The following is a 21823-nucleotide window of genomic DNA, read 5'->3' as shown; positions in this document are numbered from 1 at the left end:
TTACTGTAGACTAAGCCCTCTCCTTTTCATCTCCTTTGTTGTACACTAAATTTCATAAAAAGAAAAAATTTAGAAACTCATACAATTTTTTAAAAAATTTTCATTCAGTTTTGAGAGACAGAGACAGAGTGTGAACGGGGGAGGGGCAGAGAGAAAGGGAGACACAGAATCTGAATGAGGCTCCAAGCTGTCAGCTCAGAACCCGACACGGGGCTCGAACTCATGAACGGTGAGATCATGACCTGAGCTGAAGTTGGATGCTCAACCGAGCCACCCAGGTGCCCCTAAAAACTCATACAATTAAGAATTTTGTCATCTAGAAAATCTTATTTTCCTTTGAGCCCATCTTTGCTCCTCATCAACTCCCACTGATTCTTCTACCTCTTTCATTAAGTCCAACCAAAGAGCAGACAGGAGGACAGACAGGCTGCTCCAACATTACCATGAGATTTCTGGGAGATTTTGGTCTCTGCTTTGAAATAAAGGATTCCCTGAATATGTAGTTTGCTTAAATTTTAGGTCTCCTTCCTGACATTTCTCTTGAAACAATCAATGAAGGAAGTGCATTGAGTGTTTCTTTATGACAGTCCTTAAGATTTTATTTATTTTTAAAAGTAATCTCTACAACCAACATGGGGCTTGAACTCACAACCCTGAGATCAAGTTACATGTTCCACCGATTGAGCCAACCAGGCGCCCCTATGACTGTCCTTTACACTAAGTGTGAGGGACATCAAGTACCCTAGTGTTTAAGAAGAGAAACATGTGATCACAGAATTGAAGAATTTGGGAACTGAAAGTAATTTTTGAGATTATGCCTCAGTTTAAGAGATGTGTTTGCACACTAAATTTAGGAGTCCATAGGTAAAATGGCTGGGGTCTCTAATGTCATAAAATCAAATGCACACAAGGCCAGCCTGGTAGACAAAATAAGGAATGGTAGAGGCTGTGATAAACTTTCCAGAGAAGATGGTCTTAAATTTATCCACCAGAGGGAATAGCCATTCCTCTCAGCTTCAGTTAATTGTTACCACAGAGGCACACATGCCCTCTGTCATCAGATCTTCCATTTTTTCAAGAGAAGTCAAATTGGGATTTCCTGTGAAATTTTTCTTTTCTTTTCTTTTTTTTTATTTATTTATTTTGAGAGAGAGAGAGAAAGAGCACCAGCAGGGGAGGGGCAGAGAGAGAGAGAGGGAAAGAATCACAAGCAGGCTCTGTACTGCCAGCACAGAGTCAGAGGCGGGGCTTGAACTTAAGAATTGTGAGATCATGACCTGAGCTGAAATCCAGTCAGATGCTTAACTGACTGAGCCACCCAAGTGCCCCTGTGAAATTGTTCTTTAACTTTGGCTGTTTAAAAAAAATTTTGGGGGGCGCCTGGGTGGCTCAGTCGGTTAAGTGTCCGACTTTGGCTCAGGTCATGATCTCACAGTCTGTGAGTTCGAGCCCCACATCAGGCTCTGTGCTGACAGCTCAGAGCCTGGAGCCCGTTTCAGATTCTGTGTCTCCCTCTCTCTCTGCACCTCCCCTGTTCATGCTCTGTCTCTCTCAAAAATAAATAAACGTTAAAAAAAAAAATTAAAAAAAATTTTTTTTAGGCTGCTTTCCCTCTCCCACAATACCTCGTGGTCTTCCTTTCCAACCCGGGCCTGGCAGGATGGCTCCTGCAAAGAAGGGTGGCGAGAAGAAGGACCATTCTGCCATCAACGAGGTAGTGACCAGAGAATACACCATCAACATTCACAAGCGCTTCCATGGAGCGGGTTTCAAGAAGCGTGCCCCTCGGGCACTCAAAGAGATCCGGAAATTTGCTATGCAGGAGATGGGAACCCCAGATGTGCACATTGACACCAGGCTCAACAGAGCTGTCTGGGCCAAAGGAATAAGGAATGTTCCGTACTGTATCCGTGTGCGGTTGTCCAGAAAAAGTAACGAGGATGAGGATTCACCAAACAAGCTCTATACGTTGGTTACCTATGTACCTGTCACCACTTTCAAAAATCTACAGACTGTTAATGTGGATGAGAATTGCTGATTGTCAAATAAAGGTATAAAACTGCAGGAAAAAAATTAATGTTTATTTTATTTTTGAGACACAGACAGAGGCAGAGAATGAGCAGGGGAGGGGCAGAGAGATTGGAAGACACAGAATCCGAAGCAGGATCCAGGCTCTGAGCTGTCAGCACAGAACCTGATGCGGGGCTCAAACCCACAAACTGTGAGATCATGACCTGAGCTGAAGTCTGACACTCAACCTACTGAGCCACACAGGCGCCCCTTGGCTGTTTTTAACAGTTTGGGCCAAATAAGACATAGCTATATCCTGGATATAGTACATAAGATATGACTTCTGGCTCAGGTAAAGGTTAAAATGCAGAGCAATGGAGATGGCATTCCCTTTTCCTATCATTACTTAACCACTGACCTTTGAAAAAGAAGTAGTGTTGTGAATTCTTTAGAATCTGAAGAGTGGAAAAGGGCTGATGGGTAGGCCTTTGGAGTAGACCAAAATTTGGGATACTTAAAATCCATGTCTTAAGCATTAAAATTGTACAGAAAGAGGCTTAGCTGCAGGATACATCTATGGGAAGTACATGGCATAAAGGTTAAATGCTCAGGCTTTGAAGTCAAAGAACTCTCCGAATATGTAGCTTTCTGATGATCTGACCCAATTCAAGAAACTCTATCATTCAAGTGACCTTTTATTACAGAAACAGCAAGTTACTTAATCTCAAACCCTAGTTTGCTCATGTGTAGTAAATACAATGTTGTAAGGATGAATACATACTGTTCAGTACATTGATGTAGAGTTGCTTGAAGGTATCTTGAGTAGCAGTGACATAATCAAACAGATGCTTTAGGAGGAATAATCTGGGGGTTGTAGGCTGAATAGACTGGAGTTTGGAAAAAGGCAGGATTTGGAAATAATTTTAACAAAGGGAGTATCTAAATCCTGAAAGGTGGATGAGATCATCAATAGCATGTACACATGCAGAAGATGTTGATGACAGAACCATGGAAAGTGCCACCTAGAAGCAGCAGCACAAAAGGAATGTTCAGAGAGGTAGGAGGAAATAAAACCAACGAACCAGGAATTTCAATGCCATGGAAAACAAGGGAAAATTTAACAAGGTATAGAGCAAAACCAGCCTCCACTTTGCCAAAATCTTATTCATGCCTGCATTTTGGCTGCCATGAAATAATTATCAACTTTGAGACAATGGTTATTTGAATTCTATTCAAATGATCTTTACTAGGCACATGGACTAACAGTATAAAGGCATACCTCATTTTATTGTACTTTGCTTTATTTCTGCCCTTCACAGATATTGAGGCTTTTTTTATTTTTAAAGATTTTTTTCTTTTTTTTTTTAGGGGTGCTTGGACGGCTCGGTCGGTTAAGCGTCTGATTCTTGACTTCAGCTCAGGTCCTGATCTCACGGTTCATGAGCCAGAGCCCACATTGGGCTCTGTGCTGACAGTGCAGAGCCTGCTTGGGATTCTCTCTCCCTCTCTGCCCCTCCCCTACTCATGTGCTCCCTCGTGCATGCTCTCTCTCAAAATAAATAAATTTGTAATTTTTTTAAATGTTTATTTTTGACAGAGAGTGCGAGTACACACGAGCAGGGGAGGGACAGGGAGAGAGGGGGACAGAGGATCCAAAGTGGGCTCTGCACCAACAGCATAGAGCCTGAGGCGAGGCTCAAAACATGAACCATGAGATCATGTCTTGAGCTGAGGTCCTACACTTAACTGAGAGCCAGACAGGTGCCCTGATACTGTGTGGTTTTTGTTTTTTTTTACAAATTGATGGTTTGTGGCAACTGTGCATCAAGCAAGTCTCTCAGTGCCATTTTTCTCATAGCACTTGCTCACATAGTGTCTCTGTGTCACATTTGCTAACTCTCAAAATATTTCAAACTTTTTCATTATTATTATAATTGTTATGGTGATCTGTCATCAGTGATTATGACTCAGTGAAAGCATGGATGATGGTTAGCATTTTGCTTTAAAAATTGTTTTCTTAAAATTTTAATTTTTTTATTTTTTAGAGTTAAGGTATGTACATTTTTTTTTTTTAAAGTTTATGTATTTATTTTGAGAGAGTACACACGCTCACCTCTCTCTCGATGCCAGGCTGGAACTCACAAACTGTGAGATGATGACCTCAGCCGAAATCAAGAGTCAGACGCTTAACTGACTCAACTGAGCCGCCCAAATGCCCCTGTACAATGTTTACTAAAGACACAATGGTATTGCACACTTAATAGGTGAACATAACTTCTATCTATATATAGGGAAACCAAAAAATTCATTTGACTCACTTTATTGTGACATTTACTATGTTATGGTGGTCTGGAACTGAACCTCCAAGTATCTGAGGTATTCCTGGTAACAGCATCTTAAACTTTGAAAAGATCTGGTTAGCTTATATACTTTCATACTTAATGCCAGAACCTTTAACCAAAATGTTAAGCAGGTGGTTATATTTGAACACAGGCACCAACTTCTTTCCAGTGACATTCATCTATTTTATTGTTGCAGTTAACATTTTCAAAAACTATGCTTTCTATAGATATTCATATTTGAAGATACTTCTAATCCTTTCTCTCCCCCACATCTCTTGTTCCTCCTGTGCTGTGGTTCTAACTGTAGAGTTTAGTTTCAAATTTTCATTACCTTGGTCACTCCAAGTTATCACTCAACAACAAATGCTCAGACAGGCACCTGGCTGGCTCAGACAGTAGAGCAAATGACTCTTGATCTCAAGGTTGTGAGTTCAAGCCCCACATTGGGCTAAAGCTCAGTTAACAACAACAACATCAATAAGAAGCAGCCCAGAACTGAACACCAAACTGAACACTGGTGTGAACCAATGCTAAGGATATGTTCCTCTCTCTTTCGATCAGATAAGGGACACAGGGAGTTCCTTCCAGGTTAGAAGTTCCAATGCTATCTCACCAAAATTAGCTGTTATTGGTAATGTAGGTTTGAACTTCCCTCCAAACCCCTACCTTAAGCATTAACATTTTAAGATTTTTATTTTTTTTGAGAGAAGAGGGCAGAGGGAGAGAGAGACTCTCAAGCAGACTTCATGCTCAGTGTGGAGCCCAACATCGGGCTTGATCTCATGACTGTGAGATGAGATCATAACCTGAGCCAATGTATCAAGAGTCAAATACTTACCAGACTGAGCCATCCAGTCATATATATTGCCATATATAATGTGTGGCTGATAAAAAAAAAAAATACTTAGAATACAAAATTTAAGATACAGTTTTGTAGGGATGCTTCAATGGCTTAGGCAGTAGAGCATGTGACTCTTGATCTCAGGGTTATGAGTTTAAGCCCCATGCTGGGCATAGAACTTATTTAAACAAATGTATACACAAAAACACACAAAATAGCTTTTGAACTCTAGAGTAAATGATGGTCACTGCTATAACACACATTTATTCAAGAATGACCAATGTACCACTCAATCAGAACCACCTATACTTAAAGAAAAAAAATTCTGGGGCGCCTGGGTGGCGCAGTCAGTTAAGCGTCCGACTTCAGCCAGGTCACGATCTCGCGGTCTGTGAGTTTGAGCCCCGCGTCAGGCTCTGGGCTGATGGCTCAGAGCCTGGAGACTGTTTCCAATTCTGTGTCTCCCTCTCTCTCTGCCCCTCCCCGTTCATGCTCTGTCTCTCTCTGTCCCCAAAATAAACGTTGAAAAAAACGTTGAAAAAAAAAATGCAATTTCCCTATGTGTACTGATATGGAATAATCTCTAGGACTCAGATATTTAAAGGAAAGGAAGGCAGGTGCAGAATAAGCCCAGTATGCAGCCATTTGTAAAAAAGCAAAGAGGTATACACGTTCATGCCACATGCACAGACCATGTGTGGAAGGACATACAATGGATAACACTGACTGCCTCTGGGAAGGGGCAACACAAGAGGCAGACCTTTTAAGCCATATATTCCTTTACACCTTTAAAATTTTAAACGTGTGTGTAAACCATCCATTCAAGTAAATACCTACAAGAAAGCCATCTTAAAATGTACAGCCTTGGGGTGCCTGGTGGCTCAGTTGGTTAAGTGTCAGATTCTTGACTTCAGCTCAGGTCATGATCTCACAGTTCCTAGGTTTGAGCCCTACATTGGGTCTGCACTGAGCAAGAAAACATTGAGCCTGTGTGGAATTCTCTCTCGGAGACAGGGGAGAGGGGAGAGGGGAGAGGGAGAGGGAGAGAGAGAGGGAGAGAGGGAGAGGGAGAGAGAGAGGGAGAGAGGGAGAGAGGGAGAGAGGGAGAGAGGGAGAGAGAGGGAGAGGGAGAGGGAGAGGGAGAGAGGGAGAGGGAGAGGGAGAGGGAGAGGGAGAGAGGGAGAGGGAGAGGAGAGGGAGAGAGGGAGAGAGGGAGGGAGAGAGGGAGGGAGGGAGAGAGGGAGGGAGAGAGGAGGGAGAGGGAGAGAGGAGAGGGAGAGGGAGAGGGAGAGAGGAGAGGGAGAGGGAGAGAGGAGAGGGAGAGAGGAGAGGGAGAGAGGAGAGGGAGAGAGGAGAGGGAGAGAGGAGAGGGAGAGAGGAGAGGGAGAGAGGAGAGGGAGAGAGGAGAGGGAGAGAGGAGAGGGAGAGAGGAGAGGGAGAGAGGAGAGGGAGAGAGGAGAGGGAGGGAGAGGGAGAGGGAGAGAGGAGAGGGAGAGGGAGAGAGGAGAGGGAGAGGGAGAGAGGAGAGGGAGAGAGGAGGGAGAGGGAGAGGGAGAGGGAGAGGGAGAGAGGAGAGGAGAGAGGAGAGGAGAGAAAAGAGAGGAGAGAAGGAGAGAGGAGAGGAGAGAGAAGAGAAGGGAGAGGAGAGAGAAGAGCACATTCCTAATTAGGCTTATTCTGGCCCTCCTCAATCTTTTTAGAATGTTCTCCAGACAACTCTCATGGAATAGTCAAATTTGAGACCAATGCTATGAACGTTATCTTTCTAGGACACTATAAAATTTGCCCTTTATTGGGAAAAATCTTTATTCATGTTTTTGTTAACAAGCAGGAAAAAATTACTTAAAATAGTCTTGACTTACCAGAGATCTGGGGGTGCCTGGGTGTCTCAGTCGGTTGAGCATCTGACTTTGGCTCAGGTCATGATCTCACCATTCAGGAGTTTGAGCCCTGCATCAGGCTCTGTGCTGACAGCTTGGAGCCTGGAGCTTGCTTCAGATTCTGTGTTTTCCTCTCTCCTGGTCCCTCCCCCAATCGCTCTCTTTCTCTCAAAAAATGAATAAACATTGAAAAAAACAATAAAAACTAGAGATCTTTTGCTATGCTGTTCATGCAGTTCTGCAATTTCAATTCTAATTATCCAAAGAAACAGAAGAAATAGTAGTGGTGAAGAAAAAGAAAATTCTAATTTGGAGTGTATCATTTAAATGGAGGTAGGTGAGAGGAATCAATTTGTTTTATTATGGTCATCATTAAATTACTGTAACAAAGTAACAGGGAAAGCCAGCCTGAGATGCAGAGAATAACTAATAATTAGTTACCAAAACAACTGATTCCAGAATGTATTATCAGGGTGATAACCAATGCCTCTTTTAACTAAAGTTTATAGTTTTCTTTAAAAAATTGTCAAAGCAGGGGCGCCTGGGTGGCGCAGTCGGTTAAGCGTCCGACTTCAGTCAGGTCACGATCTTGCGGTCCATGGGTTCGAGCCCCGCGTCGGGCTCTGGGCTGATGGCTCAGAGCCTGGAGCCTGTTTCCGATTCTGTGTCTCCCTCTCTCTCTGCCCCTCCCCCGTTCATGCTCTGTCTCTCTCTGTCCCAAAAATAAATAAAACGTTGAAAAAAAAAAAATTAAAAAAAAAAATTAAAAAAAAAATTGTCAAAGCAGAAGATATTAACAAATCCAAGTTATTTCACACAAGATGGTTAATGTGGGTCTAGCCACAACTATGAAACCATTACATCATGCAAAAAAATAAGTAGTACTGGAACATTTATTTTCATAAAAAATTTAAACTGCGCTAACTATAGCTCCTACTGAAACCTGACTCAATTTCAATCCTGTCACATAAGTGGATCTGTGATCTTTTGTTAGTTAGCCACTCTGGGCTTCAGTGTTCTCATCTGAAAAATAAGAAATACAGCACTGTCACTTATTCTTATCGTTATGATAGGTTAAAACGGGAAATGACCAAGCATGGTATGTTGTGTCATTAGTGCGTGACAAAATGTCAGTTCTTGCCTTCTCTCTCAAGAGAACTGTGAAAAACAAAATTCCAAAATTTTACTGGGCAACTAATTATTCAAAAGAGTAAAAGGAGACCCAGAAACATTAAGAAAAAAAAAAAAAAAGGCTTGCCAATGTTACATAGTATATGTGACAAAATTGGTAAAAAAGCCCAAGTTTCTTGTTCTAGTTCTCTGGTAGTCGTCTCCTACAGTTTCCTGGTTCTCTAAGGGTCCAGGGAAAGATTCTGACCAAATTAAGAAGTTAAGCCAATAGACTACTGAATTATAAATTCTTCTGAAATTATGTGCTCAGGTAGCATAACAAGATGTAAGTACCCAAAAAACTTGAATATGGTTTTACTGAAGCATAAGTCATTTCAAAGCAAAAGTAGTTTATGAGTCAATTCTAACATATAATACATTTAAGTCATTATATGAATTTAAGTTTTTATTTGTGTATTTCACTGTAGTGCTGTGACAACAAAATGACATCTGTGTACCAGAGCATACATACATCAACAGTAAGATGTAACTTCTCATTACACCACTGCTAGAATATTTAGCTTTTTGTAGGACACATAAGCATGTAAGATGGCCACACCAAATAATTTTCTGGTTTTTCTCCTTAGATAACCTTAATTTTTTATCAGTAATACTTTATCAACCTCACTGTTAAGAGAACTGTAAATTATGTGGGTGATGGGCAGGGGGAGGAATCATTCAACTGTGTTACACTGTAATAGTTTGCTAGAGTAATCTCACACACACCAATAAGGAACTGTCATCATAATTAAGGGCTAGTTACTGTTGTTAGTTGCACAATGATAAAGTTCTTTTGAAAATATTGGTTAGCCCACTTATATATGAAAAATGCCCTTTCCACTTATGCAGAAGAAAAAAATATTCAGAAAGTTATTTTTGGCCTTGCTATGTCAAAAAGTCAACTGTACAAAGATCTACGTGTCAAACCTAAAATTATAATTTTAAAAGTCTATTAAAAACAAAAATGTCATGCATTTTTATTATCAATTATGCAGAGGCTTTAAAACTGTTGCAAGACCATATAGTATATATTAGCTTTTATACTGCTAATGCACAACTAACAGCAAACTTGATTAGATTAACAGAAATCTGTCTTAATTACACCTTTATATATCACACTAGGGACAAATGCCACAAGATCTGCAGAAACATTCAGTTCTGAGCACTTAAATGGCAGGATAACTTTTTGTGTTGAAATCCGTCACATACAGAATAAAACAAAAAGAAAAAATTCTGCAGTTCCACGTTACAAAAAAACGTACTGCTGTAAAATATTAAGAAGGGCAAAGGATATCATCTATAACACAAAGGAACATCTAGTGTCAAAGAGCAAACAAAACTAAATAAAAATATCAAAATACACAAAGCAACTGAAGCACAAATACTGCATTAAATACAGTAAAGATTTAATAAGACTAGTTAATAAAAGACACAAAAATAGGGGGAGCTAGGGCAACCAGTAAATAAAACCAAAATAATGGGGAAAAAATCTGAACCACTGTTTTTCCCCTAGTTGGAGCACAATTTTTTTTTTGGGTGTCTTTCCATTCAATATAATACCTAACACTGTACATTAAGATATTAATGTCATAGAAAAACTTGGTTCTTCCATGAAATTCTTTAAATTCTTGATAAACTTTTCAAAGTAGACATTATTATGAATGAAAAACAACCAACAAATGGGCACCTGTTGTTTTTAACACTGCAGATTTACAGAAACTTTTTAAAAGTTATCATAATCCTTTTTGTCTTTTTTCCCCTCAGCTTCAAATCCATCGACTCCATCGCTATCCCTTCTTCGTTTCCTGTTGTTGTGGATGTTAAAACGTTGGCTCATTTGGGGTAATGGATCCATGCCTAGAACTTTGTGTATCTGGCGGAATGCAAGGAGTCTCAATGCAAACTGCAACAAAAAGAGCCAAAATTCAGAGTTAATTTTAAAGACAAAAATATTCATTCTTAACTAGGTTTAGGTCTCCATGTAACAATATAAAAAAGCATATTTGGTGAAATAACTTCAATAATATTAGTTTCACAACTGAAATACTGTGAAATACTGTTCTTGTTTTATATGTTCAGACTTTTCTGTATACATGCTATTTTGCTTTTTAAAACCTAAATTAAAAAATAAATCTTAAAAAAAATTCAGTATTATGTTCATTTGAAAAAATCTTGAGGGGCACCTGGGTGGCTCAGTCAGGTGAGCACCTAACTTCAGCTTAGTTCATGACGTCAGGGTTTATGAGTTCAAACACCATGTCAGGCTCTGGGCTGACACCTCGTGGCCTGGAACCTGCTTCAGATTCTGTGTCTCTCTCCCTCTCTGCCTCTCCCCTGATTGTACCCTGTCTGTCTCTCTCTCTCTCTCTCTCTCTCAAAAATAAACAAACATTAAAAAATTTTTTAAAGCCTTGAAACAATATACAGCAAAACAAAGTGTCTCTCACTCATGCAGTAAATCCCTGTTTGGTTTATAGTCATGTATTTTCCCATTTTTTCTGTGGATGACCATGTGTATAGGCTGCACATATATACATATACACACTTCCTCAGGTTTACAAAAAGGCCATTTCTTTAACTTGTTACTTCATGAACTAAAAATAAAAATTTCATTACATGGTTATGTACGCACAGCATACATATGTTAGGCATCAATGTCACAAGATTTCACAAAACATAATCTATTCCTCAAATTTCTGGGAATAAACTAATTCAAGAAGATGTAATCATCTGATTATATGGCAAATTTTACTATATGGTTATAACCTTCAATGTAACTGTTTAGACTACTTCTTTAAAATGTTTACTTATTTTTGAGGTTGGGGAGGGAGAGAAGGAGGGAGACAGAGGATCTGAAGATGGCTCTGTGCTGACAGCAGAGAGTTTGATGCAGGGCTCAAACTCATAAACTATGAGATCATGACCTGAAGTCAGACACTTAACTGACGGTAAGCCACCCAGGCGTCTTTAGACTATTTTTTTAATTTTACATTTATTTATTTATTTTTGAGAGAGACAAAGAGAGAGAGAGAGAAAGAGAGAGAGAGAGAGAACGAACACACATGAACAGGGAAGGGGCAGAGAGAGAGGGAGACAGAGAATCTCAAGCAGATTCTGCGCTGTCAGTGCAGAACTTGACGACTCGGACCTTAAACTCACTACCATGAGATCACGAGCTGAGCTGAAACCAAGAGTGGGAAGCTTAACTGACGGAGTCACCCAGGCACCCCAGACTATTTTTTTGAGACATAATTAACATATCCTAAGAATCACCCTTCTAAAATGTACAGTGTTTTTTAGTATACTTAACAAAGTTGTTCAACCATAACCACTGATTTCAGAACATTTTCACACACAACTCCCCCCCACCCCCCCTGCAAAACTATGACTCAATGGCAGTCATTCCTCAACCCCTTCACCCTTAAGTAGTGACAACCACTAATCCGCTTTTCTATGTCTACAAGATTTGCAGACTGTGGACATTTCATATAAATGGACTCCTACATTATATAGCTTTGTGTCTGACTTCTTTCACTTAATAAGGTTTTTAAGGTTAATCCATGTTATAGCATGTATCAGTACTTCATTCCTTTAAATGACTAAATAATATTCCGCTGTACAGAATATATACTGTATTTGTTTATTCATTTACCAGTTGATGGGCATTTGGGATGTCTCCACTTTTTAGCAATTATGCATAATGCTGCTACGAACATTCCCGTACAAGTTTTTGTGTGGACATGTTTTCAGTTGTCTTGGGAATATACCTCGGAGTCTGTTTTCCAAATGGCTGCTATTGAGAATATTTTTAATACCTGTTGATTTTCTTCAGCTGAGATACAGTTGTTGGTTATAGTCATCTGTGTGAGAATTTACTATTCTAAAACTTTCCCCAATTATACAATTTCAGTTCCTTAGAACTTTGTGCCACATTATATTGGCTTTTGAAATCCTAAAAGTCCCCAAATCATCTGTGTTCATAAGGACTTGATAAGGTATTCTATTTAGTTTGTAATTCTGGATTTTCACCAGTAGTGGGTGCTTCTCTATCTCCTTTAAGCTATAAGGCAACTTTCTGAAGCCAGAACTAGGAATATTTACCATAACAGAATACAAATTCTCTGAGAGAGACTTATGAAAGATAAACAGAGTAATTTTTTTCTGTATTAACAGAAAATATCCAAAGATACCTGGTATACAATAATGAATATTAATACATTTCTACCATAGGGCGCCCAGGTGGCTCAGTCGATTAAGAGTCTGACTCTTGGTTTTGGCTCCAGTCGTGGTTTTTGAGTTTGAGCCCTGCATCAGGCTCTGTGCTGTCAGTGTGGAGCCTGCTTGGGATTCTCTCTCTCCCTCAATCACTCTGTCCCTCCCCTGCTCACGTGCACAACTGTGCACACTCTCTTTCAAAAAATAAACTTCAGGGGCGCCTGGGTGGCGCAGTCGGTTAAGCGTCCGACTTCAGCCAGGTCACGATCTCACGGTCTGAGTTCGAGCCCCGCGTCGGGCTCTGGGCTGATGGCTCAGAGCCTGGAGCCTGTTTCCGATTCTGTGTCTCCCTCTCTCTCTGCCCCTCCCCCGTTCATGCTCTGTCTCTCTCTGTCCCAAAAATAAAAAATAAACGTTGAAAAAAAAAAAAAAAAGAAAAAAAAAAAAACTTCAGGGGCGCCTGGGTGGCACAGTCGGTTAAGCGTCCGACTTCAGCCAGGTCACCATCTCGCGGTCCGTGAGTTCGAGCCCCGCGTCGGGCTCTGGGCTGATGGCTCAGAGCCTGGAGCCTGTTTCCGATTCTGTGTCTCCCTCTCTCTCTGCCCCTCCCCTGTTCATGCTCTGTCTCTCTCTGTCCGAAAAATAAATAAAAATAAAAAAAATAAAAAAAAATAAACTTCAGGGGCGCCTGGGTGGCTCAGTCAGTTAAGTGTCGGACTCTTGGTTCTGGCTCAGGTCATGATCTCGCGGTTCGTGAGTTCGAGCCCTGTGTCGGGCTCTGTGCCGACATCTCAGAGCCTGGAGCCTGCATCAGATTCTGTGTCTCCCTCTCTCTCTGCTCCTTCCCCACTCATGCTCTGTCTCTCAAAAATAAACAAACATTAAAAAAAAAAGATATTAAACTGTGCCATCACTGTAAGACTCCCTTTCTTGTAACAATCCCTACCCCCATCCCAAACTCCTAGGAAACACTACTCTGTTCTCCATCTCTGTATTTATGTTATTTTATGAATGTTACAGAAATGGAATAATGCAATTAACTCCTTCACTATTAACAAGGACATCTGTCACTACCTCCTAAAGTCAGACCACTTTCTTCGAAGTCACGTTTAAACAAAAAAAGTGCCTTTCAAAAGTGAATTCTATTCGTTTTCGAATGCCCTGTTCCCAACTGTAAATTTCATTTCCCTTAGAATTTGTAAGTAATTCCTTCTTTAAGTACCAAGGAAGAAAGAAAGCCACTTAGCGTAACCATCTTCATCCTAAAAAAATTAAACCCAGAGAAATAAAAACTTGTCTAATACACACGAATTAGTAATTGTATAAAGTCTGTAAGATAATCATAAGGTTCTATTACTACCAATTACCCCTTAATATACTTTTGACACAATTTAATCTTAACATCTTTCAAATTCTAAATTACCCTTGCCAGAAGAGACAACAAATCAAGAACTTAAGCCCAACAACTTAGTATCTTAGAGTGAAGTATTTCTGTTCATAGCTAGTTGCCTTTTCTCCCCTTAGTACAATTTTGGAATAAAAAAAAGGAAAGTTATAGGAGTTTTAGACTTTTTTTTTTCCATTAGGTTCACACAGTTTTTCCTTTCCATAATTCTTCTAATAAAACTGTTAACTGATAATAGCTAACATTTATTATGATCCTTCCATATATCAGATACAGTTAATAGTATACACATTAACTCATTTAATCCTCCCCCAAATCCTGCTTGAGACAGATACTGCTTTGGTCTTTGTTTTATAGATAAGATGGAAGAGCTTATATTCATACCTAGAGAGTCTTGACTCCAGAGACTACATTTTTAATCAACTACATTAGACAGCCTTTCCAGTGGCAGGGGAGGCTAAATTATAGGAATAACTACCAAAAACCACACAGCACATCACTTCTTAAAACCAGAAGACATAAACAGTTCCTAAACTGATCATGATATATAACCTAATATTCAGATTTAATAAGACACTGAAAATACAGAGGTATTTTTATATTTATATAATATACTTACTTAGACATATAAATTATAGTTAAAATAATGCAGTTAAGATTATATTAGCAAAATCTAGTTTAAATTATATCTCCTCCAAGGGCTTACTAAAGAAGCACAAAAAAATACCATACATCCCAAAGAAGACATCCTATTGACTAACTGACACATGAAAAGATACTCAACATCACTCATCATCAGGGAAATACAAATCAAAACCACAATAAGATAGCACCTCACACCTGTCAGAATGGCTAAAATTTACAACACAAGAAACAACAGGTGTTGGTGAGGATGTGGAGAAAGGGGAACCCTCTTACACTGTTGGTGGGAATACAAACTTGTGCAGCCACTCGGAAAAACTATAGAGGTTCCCCAAAACTTAAAAATAGAACTACCTTACAACTCAGCCATTGTACTACTAAGTATTTACAGAAAGGATACAACAACCAAAAAACAATTCGAAGGGGTACAGGCACCCTGATGTTTACAGCATCATTATTAACCAAAAGCCAAACTATAGAGAAAGCTCAAATGTCCACTGACTGATAAATACCCACACATGCACATTATGTATACATAAACACTACACACACACACACACACACACAGCAATCAAAGAGAATGAAATCTTTGGGGACCCTGGGTGGCTCAGTCAGTTAAGCATCCGACACTTGTTTCAGCTCAGGTCATCTCACGGTTGCTGAGTTCGAACCTCAACTGGATGTGTGGAGCCTGCTTCGGATCCTGGCGCGCGCGCTCGCTCTCTCTCTCTCTCTGCCCCTCCCCTGCTCCTGTGTGTGAGCTTTCTCTTTCTCTCTCTCTCTCTCTCTCAAAAATAAACATTAAGGAAAAAGTTCTAAAGTATAAAAAAAAGAACGAAACCTTGCCATTTGCAACGTGGATGGAGCTAGAGTCAGTCAGAGAAAGATAAATACCATATGATTTCATTTATATGTGGAATTTAAGAAACGAAGAAGATGAACATATGGGAGGAAAAAAAAAGAGAGAGGGAAACGAAACATAAAAAGACAAAGATAGATAACAAACTGAACGTTGATGGAGGAAGGTGGGTGGTAGATGGTGATGGGTATTAGGAAGGCACTTATGATGAGCACTGGGTGTCGTATGTCAGTAATGAATCACTGAATTCTATTCCTGAAACCAATATTTTACTGTATGGTAACTAACTAGAATTTATCTGTGTGTGTTTATTTACTTATTTTTTAAATTTGAGAGAGAGAGAGAGAGAGAGAGTGAGCGAGCAGGGGACGGGGGCAGAGAGAGGCAGAGAGAGAGAGAGAGAGAGAGAGAGAGAGAGAGAGACTCTTAAGCAGACTCTACACTCAGCATTAATACTGCCATGGGGCTCAATACCATGACTCTGGGATCATGACCTGAGCTGAAATGAAGAGCTGGGTACTAAAATGACTGAGCCACCCAGACGCCCCAACTAATTAGAATTTAAAAACTTGAAAAGAAAAAAAAAATACTATACAATGATTTCTAAAGGACAATTACAAAAAAGACAAAACTTTGGGGCAACTGGGTGGCTCGGTCAGTTAAACATCTGACTCTGGTTTTGGCTCAGGTCATGATCTTATGGTTAGTTAGTTCAAGCTCCGCATAGGGCTCAGCAGTAACAGTGCAAAGCCTGCTTGGGATTTTCCCTCTCTGTCCCTCCTTCTCTCTCAAAAATAAAAATAAAATGAACATTAAAACACACACACACACACACCACAAAAAACCTTAAGGGCAGTGACCCAACAAAACTTTGGGATTAGGAATACACTGGTACCTGTGCACTGGAAGTGATGTCTTCACGCTGTTGGTCAGTCATTGTTGCCAAGGTATCAAATGGATCCTTCTCACAAGGATCCAGAAGTCCAGGACTACCTACAATCACCATAGAGAAAAAAAGGCATTAGCATTATCCATTTGTAAAAGAAAGAGTTATTATTCAACTATCAAATGCACAAACATTAAAAATGAGCCAAAACTTACCTTTAAGAATAATCCCTGAAGAAATGCACTCAAAAACTCTTCTCAGTGCATCTCCAGGGCTCTGAGGACTAGAAGCACTACTGATCGCCTTCTCGACTAGTAACTCCATAGCCTAAAAATAAAAAAATAAAAACTGTGTTTAATAACTTACAGACCAAAGGAATTACTCATTTTCAAACATCAGAATGAAAAATTACTTATTAAGTTGCTGTTAAAAGTTTTAAATACTGAAAACGTTACATAGAACAAATCACAAAACCAGAAAATTAAATATAAAAACAATCAAAATGAAGTAAAACAAGTAATGAAACAAAACTCATGAGGCAATATATAATTTACACTTTATTTATTTTTTTTTATTTTTGAGACAGGGAGAAACAGAGCATGAACAGGGGAGGGTCAGAGAGAGGGAGACACTGAATCTGAAACAGGCTCCAGGCTCTGAGCTGTCAGCACAGAGCCCGACGCAGGGCTCGAACTCACAGACCGCGAGATCATGACCTGAGCCGAAGTCAGCCGCTTAACCGACTGAGCCACCCAGGTGCCCCTACACTTTAAAAAGATATTATAATTTATGCTTAATGAAGAAAAATGCAAAATAAATTAATAGAGTTTGGTTTGTTTTTAGTTTTAAGTATTGCTGGTCTTTCCTATTAAAATGACAGTCCTTAAAATTCTTTAGATATTTAGGGCTCACATGTTTGTTCCTTAATACCTACAGTTAGAGTAGATCGATATCTCAAGTAAAGAAGACTTGTTTTTTCTTTAAAAACAATGTAGATTATCTAAATTTTCATTTAATGCATAACTGCACTTACATTATCCCTAAGGAAAATACAAATTATGCCTTCACTATAAATAAATTACATCTGAGAGACTCAAAATCTAAACCAATGAATAAAAGACAAAAGTAAAAGTATAGATTTAGAAAGAAACCACTTCAGAATATGGTTTGAATGGTCTATTAGAAACTTTGCTTTAATTTAGATTTTAAAACTTGAGATATAATTCACAAAGATCCATTCTTTTAAAGACTATAATTCAGTGGTTTTCAGTATACTTACAAAGTTGTTCAACCATAATCACTATCTAATTCCAGAATACTGCATCACCTCCACCCAACCCCCGCAAAAAACCTCCATATCCACCAGCTATCATTATCCATTTTCCCTTTCCTCCAACCCCTGGCAACCAGTAAACCACTTTTTATTTCTACAGATTTGTCTTTCTGGACATTTCACACAAATGGAACAAACATAAAATATGGCCTTTTGCATTTTGTGATAGTTTTTACTGAAATTTAAAAAGTATGACCACCAATACAATATTCAAAGAAACTAAACAGATTGAAACTACAATAAAATCCTTAAAATGATAACGAAGCTGGGGCACCTGGGTGGCTCAGTTGGTTGAACATCTGGCTCTTGATTTTGGCTCAGGGCATGATCTCAAGCTTCCTGAGATCAAGCCTGCGCTGGACTCTGTGCTGACAGCATGGAGCCTGCTTGAGATTCTCTCTCTCCACCCCTCTCCCACTTGCTCTCTCTCAAAACAAATAAACATTAAAAAAATGATAATGAATGAATTACTGGGACCTCATCAAAATAAAAAGCTTCTGCACAGCGAAGGAAACAAACAGCAAAACTAAAAGGCAACCAATGGAGTGGGAGAGGATATCTGCAAATGACATATCAGATAAAAGATTAGTATCCAAAATCTATAAAGAACTTTTCAAACTCAACACCCAGAAAACAAATAATCCAGTGAAGAAATGGGCAAAAGACATGAATAGACACTTCTCCAAAGAAGACATCTGGATGGCCAACTGACACATGAAAAAATGCTCAACATCACTCAGCATCAGGGAAATACAAATCAAAACCACAATGAGCTACCACCTCACACCTGTCAGAATGGCTAACATTAACAACTCAGGCAACAACTGATGTTGGCTAGGATGCGAGTAAAGAGGATCTCTTTTGCATTGTTGGTGGCAATGCAAGCTGGTGCAGCCACTCTGGAAAACAGTATGGAGGTTCCTCAAAAAACTGAAAACAGAACTACCCTATGACCCAGCAATTGCACTACCAGGTATGTATCAAAGGGATACAGGTGTGCTGTTTCAAAGGGACACGTGCACCCCAATGTTTATAGCAGCACTATCAACAATAGCCAAAGTATGGAAAGAGCCCAACTGTCCATCGATGGATGAATGGATAAAGAAGATGTGGTATGTATATATATATATATATATATATACACACACACACACACACACACACACACATACACACAATGAAGTATTACTCGGCAATCAAAAAGAATAAAGTCTTGCCATTTGCAACTACATAGATGGAACTAGAGGGTATTATGCTAAGCAAAATTTGTCAGTCAGAGAAGGACAAATATCATATGACTTCACTCATATGAGGACTTTAAGATACAAAACATATGAACATAAGGGAAGGGAAGCAAAAATATAAAAACAGGGAGGGGAACATAACAGAAGAGACTTTTTTTTTTTTTAATTTTTTTTCAACGTTTATTTATTTTTGGGACAGAGAGAGACAGAGCATGAACGGGGGAGGGGCAGAGAGAGAGGGAGACACAGAATCGGAAACAGGCTCCAGGCTCTGAGCCATCAGCCCAGAGCCCGACGTGGGGCTCGAACTCACGGACCGCGAGATCATGACCTGGCTGAAGTCGGACGCTCAACCGACTGCGCCACCCAGGCGCCCCCAGAAGAGACTCTTAAATATGGAGAACATACAGAGGGTTGCTGGAGGGGTTGTGGGAGGGGGGATGGGCAAAATGGGCAAGGGGCACTAAGGAATCTACTCCTGAAATCACTGTTGCACTATATGCTAATTTGGATGTAAATTAAAAAAAAAATTAATAAAAAAAGAAAAAATCAAAACAAAACAAAAATAATGAAGCTGAAAATACCTTAGTCAGAATCTATTTTTGTGTACCTAAAATGCTTATGAAGTTATATAATCTGAGATTTACCATATCAACCTATTCACCCTAAGGCCATTAGTCAGATTGTTTTTTTTTTTTTTTTAATAATGTTTTTATTTATTTTTGAGAGAGACAGAGTGCAAAGAGGGGAAGGGCAGAGAGAGAGAGAGAGAGAGAGAGAGAGAGAGGGAGACACAGAATGTGAAGCAGGCTCCAGGGTCTGAGCTATCAGCACAGAGCCCAAGAACTCGTGAACAGTGAGATCAGGAGCTGAGCAGAGTCGGAGGCTTAACTGACTGAGCCACCCAGGCGCTGCATTAGTCAGATTTAAAAAAAAAATTTTTAAATGTTTTAATTTTATTTTTGAGAGACAGAGACACAGTGAGAGCAGGGGAGGGGCAGAGAGAGATGGAGACAGAATCTGAAGCAGGCTCCAGCCTCTGAGCTGTCAGCGCAGAGCCCGACGTGGGGCTTGAACTCAGACTGCAACATCATGACCTAAGCTGAAGTCAGATGCCCAACCAACTGAGCTACCCAGGTGCCCCTGCATTAGTCAGATCTTTAAATAGCAATAACTAAAAAGTCTGGACATGTGGAGAAGTAACCCCAAACAAATTAGGAATAAATTATAAGAGAGTTGGAAATTTAAAGAGACAGTACACAGTTAACAGGTACAAAAATAATAGCCGGCAGCATGAGACACTGATTAACAAAAATGAAAATAATGAATGTTCATATGATAAATGCAAATCACAATGAAAAAAATTAAGATGGTTCAGTTTACTCAGAAGAATGCAGGAAGATGTTCAAGCATTTTGTTTAAAGATTGCCATTTAGAAATTTTTAGAATTTTAGGGGTGCCTGGGTGGCATGGCTCAGTCAGTTAAGAGTCTGACTTCAGCTCAGGTCACGATCTCACGGTTTGGGAGTTCAAGCCCCACATTGAGCTCTGAGCTGAGAGCAAGGAGCCTGCTTGGGATTCTTTCTCTCCCTCTCTCTGTCCCTCCCCCACTTGCTCTCTATTCTCTCTCAAAATAAATAAAAATAAACCTAAAAAATTTTTGAGAATTCTAAGGAATCAGCTTCAGTTACTCAGACAACTCTATGAATGTGTAATAAATGGCTCTCCTTTTTTAGACAAATCAAGTACTATTTTAAGATGTTCAACAGACTGTGAAATCATTGACAAATCAAAATCAATGACATTTTGAACTCCTGTGCCTAGCATAAGTAGCCAACATGTAGAAATTACTCAATAAATGTTTAGGAAACAAAATGCTTTTGAAAATAATGTGAGAACAGTCCTGGTCATAAGAGAAATTAAAGGTGGTAATTATCAAAATTCCTGATGCTGTGCTCAAAATACAACACTGAGTTACAAAATATGCAACTTTCACAAATATAGGTGACCCTTGAATAACATGTGTTTGACTAGTGTGGGTTCACCAATACATGGATTTTGTGAAAATAAATATATTAGACGGGTACCAGGCTGGCTCAGGCAGTAAAGCATGCTCTTGATCTCAGGGTTGTGAGTTTGAGTCCTACATTAGGTGTGGAGATCACTTAAAAATAGAAATCTTTAATAAATAAGTAGGACAATATTTTGGACATTTGTGATAATTTGAAAAGACAGATGAGGGGCACCTCAGTGGCTCCGTCAGTTGAGCGTCTGACTCTTGTTATCGGCTTGGGTCATGATCTCATGGTCATGGGATTGAGCCCTGTGTTGGGTTCCATGCTGGGTGGGGAGCCTGCCTGGGATTCTCTGTCCCTTCCCTGCTCGCTCTCTCAAAATAAATAACATCAACATTAACGACAACAACAAGATGAATGTAGCCTTGATATATCAAAAGAATTTAAGAAAAATTAGGCATTACTATAAGAACAAAGGATGTAATATATACAACATACAAAATGTGTTAATGGACTGTGTTATTTGTGAAGCTTCCTATGAAGAGCAGGCTATTAGAGTAGTTAAGTTTTTGGGCAGTCAAAAGTTGTACACGAATTTTTAACTGTGTGGGGATTGGTGCCCCTAACCCCTACGTTGTTCAAGGGTCAACTGTACCTCACACTTTTAATAAGTACTTTTAGAAAATGTTCAGAGAAAAAAAGTATTAAATAATCAGCTGTAGTCTTGGTATGTCAAGACACAGGGTGTGTTTCAAGTAATTCAAAGTTTTATCAAAATCTACTTATTAACCTTGAAAAGTGAGGATTTATGATTTATACTTGCAAATAAAGGTATAGACTAATTAAAAACCAAGAAGGAAATAAATTACTTGTGGAAAACCAAAGTCAATATATAAATACCCACAATAAAACTAGGTCAACGATCTGCCTTCTGAGATCATTTGCTATGAAGCAAGCAATTTAAAAATATTAATTTTCGGG

The 21823-nt window shown here is 39.4% G+C and overlaps 2 protein-coding genes across 3 annotated transcripts in view; one reads left to right on the top strand and one right to left on the bottom strand.

The window, feature by feature from the left end:
- The first annotated feature begins 1633 nt into the window (after positions 1–1633).
- LOC115524998 (60S ribosomal protein L31-like) lies at positions 1634–2053 on the top strand. Its single transcript, XM_032594612.1, has one exon. The coding sequence runs from the start codon at positions 1661–1663 to the stop codon at positions 2036–2038; it is 378 nt and encodes a 125-aa protein (XP_032450503.1). The 5' UTR covers positions 1634–1660; the 3' UTR covers positions 2039–2053.
- Positions 2054–8628: 6575 nt separating this feature from the next.
- ZFR (zinc finger RNA binding protein) overlaps positions 8629–21823 on the bottom strand; it is an 84328-nt gene continuing 71133 nt past the window's right edge. For both annotated transcript variants that reach the window (XM_030331794.2, XM_030331786.1), the window contains 3 exons: positions 16466–16577; positions 16260–16357; positions 8629–10146 (listed from right to left, as the gene is read on the bottom strand). In XM_030331794.2, the coding sequence (XP_030187654.1) occupies positions 9967–10146; positions 16260–16357; positions 16466–16577 (390 nt within the window). In that variant the 3' untranslated portion in view covers positions 8629–9966. The remainder of the gene's footprint in view (positions 10147–16259; positions 16358–16465; positions 16578–21823) is intronic.

This window comes from Lynx canadensis, chromosome A1 (genome assembly GCF_007474595.2).
Source record: "Lynx canadensis isolate LIC74 chromosome A1, mLynCan4.pri.v2, whole genome shotgun sequence".
NCBI classification, from domain to species: Eukaryota; Metazoa; Chordata; class Mammalia; order Carnivora; family Felidae; genus Lynx; species Lynx canadensis.
This window is presented reverse-complemented; position numbering and strand designations above follow the sequence as displayed.